Below are 6,076 nucleotides of genomic sequence, written 5' to 3'. Positions count from 1 at the left end.
ACAATGTCTATACATTACAATAAACAAAAACGAAAAATGGAAATGCGCACACCTGTAGGTTTGTCACTCTCAACGGTTCATATAGTCCTGATTTGTAACAGTGCTGCAGCTGTTTTGATGATAAAGTGGAGGGAAGACCCTGTCTCCTGTAGCAGAAGAGTGGAAACACGAAAGGTTTCCTGCATAATCAATGACCAAACACAGCAGCCAATCACAAGTCTTATGCTAATGAGGAGGCTTTAAGCCCTCTGGACCTTCCTTTTGAATCGCCGCTTTGCAGACTGGCTGGATTTTAGCGGCACACACCGGAGGAAGCGGCTGGTCCCACTCAGTCTTCTCCACGTTAGTTCTAACCAACTTTTCCCTCCTCCGTTTTCTCCTCCTCGCGCCCACCCGGACCTGTGCCAGCCGCGGACACTTGAAGGAATATCTCTTTTGTGCACAGTGAGAAGACAGCTGAGTTCCGAAGAAGCGCTGTTTCACCTTCTGTTGGTTTTACAGCTTTTTAACATTTCATTTTTATTCCTAATTTTTCTTGGGGGAAGTTAAGATCGCAATGTCCGCTGCTTCGGATCAGAGTCGGCGATTTTGTGTGTTGTCTTGGGATCAGGTGCAGCGCTTGGACTCGATCCTAGGGGAGGCTGTCCCCATCCACGGACGAGGGAACTTCCCCACACTATCCGTGCAACCACGTCAGATTGTCCAGGTACCAATCCACACAAAGACACACAAACACAAACTGTCCATTTTAAACGCAGTATTGTAAAACATTTCAGTCTTCTGCAATAAAATCAATCTATCTATCTATCTATCTATCTATCTATCTATATATATATATATATATATATATATATATATATATATATATATATATATATATATATATATATGAGAGAGAGAGAGAGAGAGAGAGAGAGAGAGAGAAATATATATATGTATATTTGCCATTCTTTTGGTTGTTCTTTTTCTTCATTTTCATACAGCTTTAGATGTTATACAAGTAAACTATAACTTTGGTAAATCCAGTTTGATGGCTGTTTGCTGTATGGATTCATAAGATCCTGTGTAGTATTTACTTAACAGAAAATTTGTCTTGTTTCTAAATTGTCAGGCACAGGCAGGCCCCTAAGTTATTCTTATATGCCCCATATGATCCAGACACATGCCACACTTCCTCCCCTTATGGATTGTGGCTGGATCACATTTCACCTCCCCTGCTGGGTCCCTTGATAGTTGGCTTTGCATTAAAAGTGCAAAGTAAATGCCAAGTTAGAGTTTCAAAATGTGCGTTATAGCAGTTACAGGATCTCCTTTTCCATCTCATGTGCACACCAACAAATTCAAGATGAGCTCGACCAGCTTGTGAAGCCTATGAGCTTCATGCTTGTGGTCGTGGAAAGATGAATGCTCCATTGAAGATGCGGGAGACTTAAATGGGGGGTTTGATTTCCAAGTGTGGGGACTCTTGTTTTTCCTGTGGATTTGTGGAGTCCCTGTATAATTTTGTTTTGCTAAAATCTGCCTCCTGCTGCATATATTCATTCAGCTGCAGGCGGAACTCTGATCACTAATAAATATTCTAAAGCGTTGTGACATTCATGAAAGAATCAGTTCTCTTGAACGACTCTTAAATAAATGACCACAGTTGCGAGCTGTTTGTTTGTGAGTCTTTCTTTTTATATCTATACAAATGATGCACGCAGGTTAATGTGACACGTGTGTCATGGTGCTCTGATGCTCCATGTGAATGCAAATATCCAAATACCCAAAACATTCACTAAACTGCACAACGATCTTGCTCAGGTTTACTATGTTGATTATCTATCTGTGTGTGTGTTTTTTATTTGTTTAGTACATATTTGTTTCGTACATTTTATGTAATTACATTTTTTTGTTCTTGTGTACAACTTTGGAGTCAATTCGTTAATTGTAGCTAGCTTAGTTTTTGTTGTGTCACAATTTTCTTTGATGACAGAAAATCCAAAATATAGATTTCACTGTCAAAGCACAGGGATATTTAATTGTAAACTTTCTGTTCCACATAAAATTATTGAAATGTAAACACATTCCTAATGAAAGAAAAAATGACCTTCATCAGTGTATATATTGGTGGGGTGTTTGAATTATTCTAATCCAAATCTTAACTTGAAATTGCCATTAGTGTGTATTACCGAAAAAAAAAAAGTGTTACCCCATGTAATTCCAACAAAACAAACATCATCAACGACAAAAAACAAGCCATTCTTTTAAATGGCTCTTTGGTAGGAACGGCTCCTCAAAATCTGACTCCTTTTGAAAGAGCCAGAAATCCCATGTTGACTATCCTGGCAACAAAGCAGCGTAAGCAGTTATGATAATGTCCTTCCTTTTCTGTCATGTGTCTGGCAGGAGTCATGAATGTGACTGTGGATGTTTGTTCTCACGGTGGGGGTTCAGTGGATAAACATGCTGCAAGCATCCACTCCTCCATCATGAGTCTGAGGACAGTCTGTAGCTTCAGATTTAGATAAAAACCCCTGTTTTTGATTTCTTCCTAGTTCAGACTTTTGTCTCACATCTTTTGAGTGGACCAGACTTTGTGACATCATTTTACTTACTTTTCATGATTTTCCTATTTTTTTTTTGTCTAAAGGAAACAGAATCATCTGCACTCTGGATTCCTGTTGACATCAGGCTATCAAAGGCCTTTCTTAAGGCACAGACTGTAGGCCTGACTATGGAGTTTGCTCGACCAGCTCCAACACCTCAAAGCTCCCACACAAACACTAAAAAAACACATTATCATAGCTTCTGATTGGAGTTTGAACCCACTCCACGCCACTTTATAGCGAGAAGATTACAATCCTCACACTGCCAAGTTACTGCTGTAATGTTTTTGTTCTTCCACTCATCCTGTGCTTAGGGTTGCCTTGCCTTCAAATGTTTGTTTCCAGCCTGACCTAGTATGTATAAATAGAGCCGTCATGTTATCTGATCACCATGGGAGAGAGAGTTAACAGACACTAATCTGACAGGTCCGTGCCAGTAGGGGGATTTAGGATTGTGTGTAAGTGCGTAACAACTCTTTTTCAGATGGTGATGTCTCCACTAATTGTGCGGCAGAAATTTAGCCAGCAAGACGCATATTTATAGTGTGCATACATGCATAGACTTCAGCATCAAGTCTGCTTGCTGTGTGTGCTCTGAATTATCACAACAAAACAGATGGGTTGTCAGATAGAACAAGGAAGCTGCTGCTAGAAGTTTCTAATAACCAGCCTTCTGAGAACATCACATTATTATGGCTCATATAGACAGATAGATATAGATATAGATCTCACTTAAAGCTGTCTCTGATGATTTATTTTAGGGCTTCATTTTAACTGAAGAGATGCTGTTGATGATTCTTTTTAACTTTGTCTGCACTGAGTAGAGATCCTACATTTACATATGAGGTGTAAACGCAGAGGTCACTGGTGGTTGTAGAACGCCACACTGGTCCTGCTCAGAGTTGTTCACTCTGTTTCGGTCACAGGTCAGGATTATGAATCTTATCAAAGTAATTTTCATAAGACACTTTGACCCAGGGGGAAATCGACCTGGAGACGTGCCATCTGAACTCGTGTTGTAGACTATTTCGGTTTGATTCAGACTGTGGCCAAAGCTGATGAAATGGACTTTTGTGAGCAGTAGTATTGATCTTACCTTCGCAAACTATTGATTTCCACTTGGCCCATGTGGAATTTACTTGCACATGTCTTTTAGATTTTGAGTCAGGTTATTTAAACAGCAAGAGCATTTTTTTTCTAACATATAACTTGGTTTTTCTTCAGAGAAGTTGTATATAAACTGTTTATTGTATAACAGATTTTGTGCCTGTGTCTTTTCTGTCCAGGTGGTGCGTGCGAGGCTGGAGGAGAGAGGTGTGTGTGTAAAGGATGTGAGGCTGAATGGCTCAGCTGCTAGCCATGTACTCCATCAGGAGAATGGACTCGGCTACAAGGACCTCGACCTGATCTTTGGTGTGTCGCTGAAAGATGACCAGGCCTTCCGTCTTGTGAAAGATGTCGTTCTAGACTGTCTGTTGGACTTCCTGCCAGCCGGGGTCTCTAAGGAGCGTATCACAGCACTGACCCTCAAAGAGGCTTATGTACAGAAATTGGTGAAAGTCTGTAATGACACGGACCGCTGGAGCCTCATCTCGCTCTCCAACAACACAGGCAAGAATGTGGAGCTTAAGTTTGTGGACTCTTTAAGACGGCAGTTTGAATTCAGTGTGGACTCTTTCCAGATTTGCCTCGACTCTCTGCTTTTATTTGACCGTTGCTCGGAGACGCCCATGTCTGAGAGCTTTCACCCCACGGTGATTGGGGAAAGCGTGTATGGGGACTTCCAGGAAGCTATGGAGCACCTTTGTGAGAGGACCATAGCTACACGCAGCCCTGAGGAAATCAGAGGAGGCGGCTTATTAAAGTACTGTCACCTGCTGGTGCGAGGGTTTGCTCCCTCCTCTGAGGCAGACATGAAGCAGATGCAGCGCTACATGTGCTCACGCTTCTTCATTGACTTCCCTGATATAGGTGAGCAGCAACGCAAGCTGGAAGCTTACCTGCAAAACCACTTTGCTGGGATGGAGCACAAACGCTACGAGTGCCTGATGACTCTGCACCAGGTTGTGAACGAGAGCACCGTGTGTCTGATGGGCCACGAGCGACGGCAGACGCTCAGCCTGATCTCCATGCTGGCGCTGAAGGTGCTAGCTGAGCAGAACGCCATCCCCACTGTGACCAACGTCACATGTTATTACCAGCCAGCACCATATGTCCAGGACATCAACTTCAGTAATTATTATATCGCACATGTACAGCCGCCGCTGATCACGCAGTGCAGTAATACATATCAGACGTGGCTGCCCTGTAGCTGAGCTGGTGGAAGAGGTTTGAGGTGAACTGAAAATACAAAAAAAACCCAAACAAACAAAAAAAACAAAACAACAACCACGTTTGCCAAATGTGACTTGATTAAAACAATCTTGTACTGCTGTACATTTGATTGAGCCGACTCATTGATTTTTCTAACTAGTTTTATCTTGGAAGACATCTGTAAGATTGCTGGTCATTTCTGAGATGTAGCTATAATATCTTATTTAAGTATTAAAAAAAGAAGTCTTTATATATTTCAAAAATACACTTTTTGCAGAAGCAAACATTGAAGCTGGTGTTATTTTCATATATACGTGTATTTTATTTTTTTTTAAAAATTACATACTGGACCAAAGAAACATTTGCTGTTCAGAAAAGGGAATGTTATGATTCCTGGTGCCTAAAAAGAACCACAAAATGTTCTAAAAACATCTGTAAGTGAGAACTGTGTATGCAGTGTTTACTAGATAACTGTCTCTCTTTTCTTGTACTGAAACATTCATTTTTGTGAGATTAAAAATGGAAAAAACCCATTTTTTGCATTGTTTTTATTCCATGTTAACTTTGCTCTATAATGATTGTTGACATTTGAAGTTCTAAGGACAGCGTTTAGTGTAAAGTGCTCATTATCTGAGGCGCTTCACCATTCGCTCACTCAAGTTGTAAACTGTCACGTGGCTTCCATTAAATGTGTGAAGCTTTGACTGAAAAGTGACACAGAATGGATCAAAAGCTTTGTTTTGCTTTGGTCAGTATGGGCATGATGGAGAGATGACTGTTTTTGATCCGTTTTTGATAAACCAATAATAACAAGCTGGCCATTTCCAGTAACTGGGACCATTGAAACGCATATACCATTGACTTGAGTGAGTTGCATTTGTTAAACTGGAGCTGAGGATCCATTACAATCTGAGGACATGAACCATAAGGAGGCTTTTCTAAAGCACAATGGCTTCTCTCTCCTCTGTGATACTAAAGCTTTTTAACAAAGGCTGGCCTGTTCTCGCATCCATGTTACCAATGGAAACCCCACCCTGTTTGCTTGACTGATACAATATACACGTCATTTTGTCTGAGTCACAATCAAATATTTTCACAGGCAACAGCAGAAAGTTTGTTAAAAGGTAGACTGTGAGAATGACACAGTTGGAAAACCTTAGATCTCTACAAGTCCT

The 6,076-nt window shown here is 40.9% G+C and overlaps 1 protein-coding gene across 1 annotated transcript; it reads left to right on the top strand.

The window, feature by feature from the left end:
• The first annotated feature begins 309 nt into the window (after positions 1-309).
• tent5ba (terminal nucleotidyltransferase 5ba) lies at positions 310-5,434 on the top strand. Its single transcript, XM_079240910.1, has 2 exons — positions 310-706; positions 3,875-5,434. Exons 1-2 carry the CDS (start codon positions 557-559, stop codon positions 4,901-4,903), a joined length of 1,179 nt encoding a protein of 392 aa, XP_079097036.1. The 5' UTR covers positions 310-556; the 3' UTR covers positions 4,904-5,434.
• Positions 5,435-6,076: the final 642 nt, after the last annotated feature.

The sequence above is a fragment of the Telmatherina bonti genome (assembly GCF_933228915.1).
Source record: "Telmatherina bonti genome assembly, chromosome: 5".
Lineage (NCBI taxonomy): Eukaryota > Metazoa > Chordata > Actinopteri > Atheriniformes > Telmatherinidae > Telmatherina > Telmatherina bonti.
Note: the sequence above shows the minus strand (reverse complement) of the source record. Positions and strands in the feature narration are given on the sequence as shown.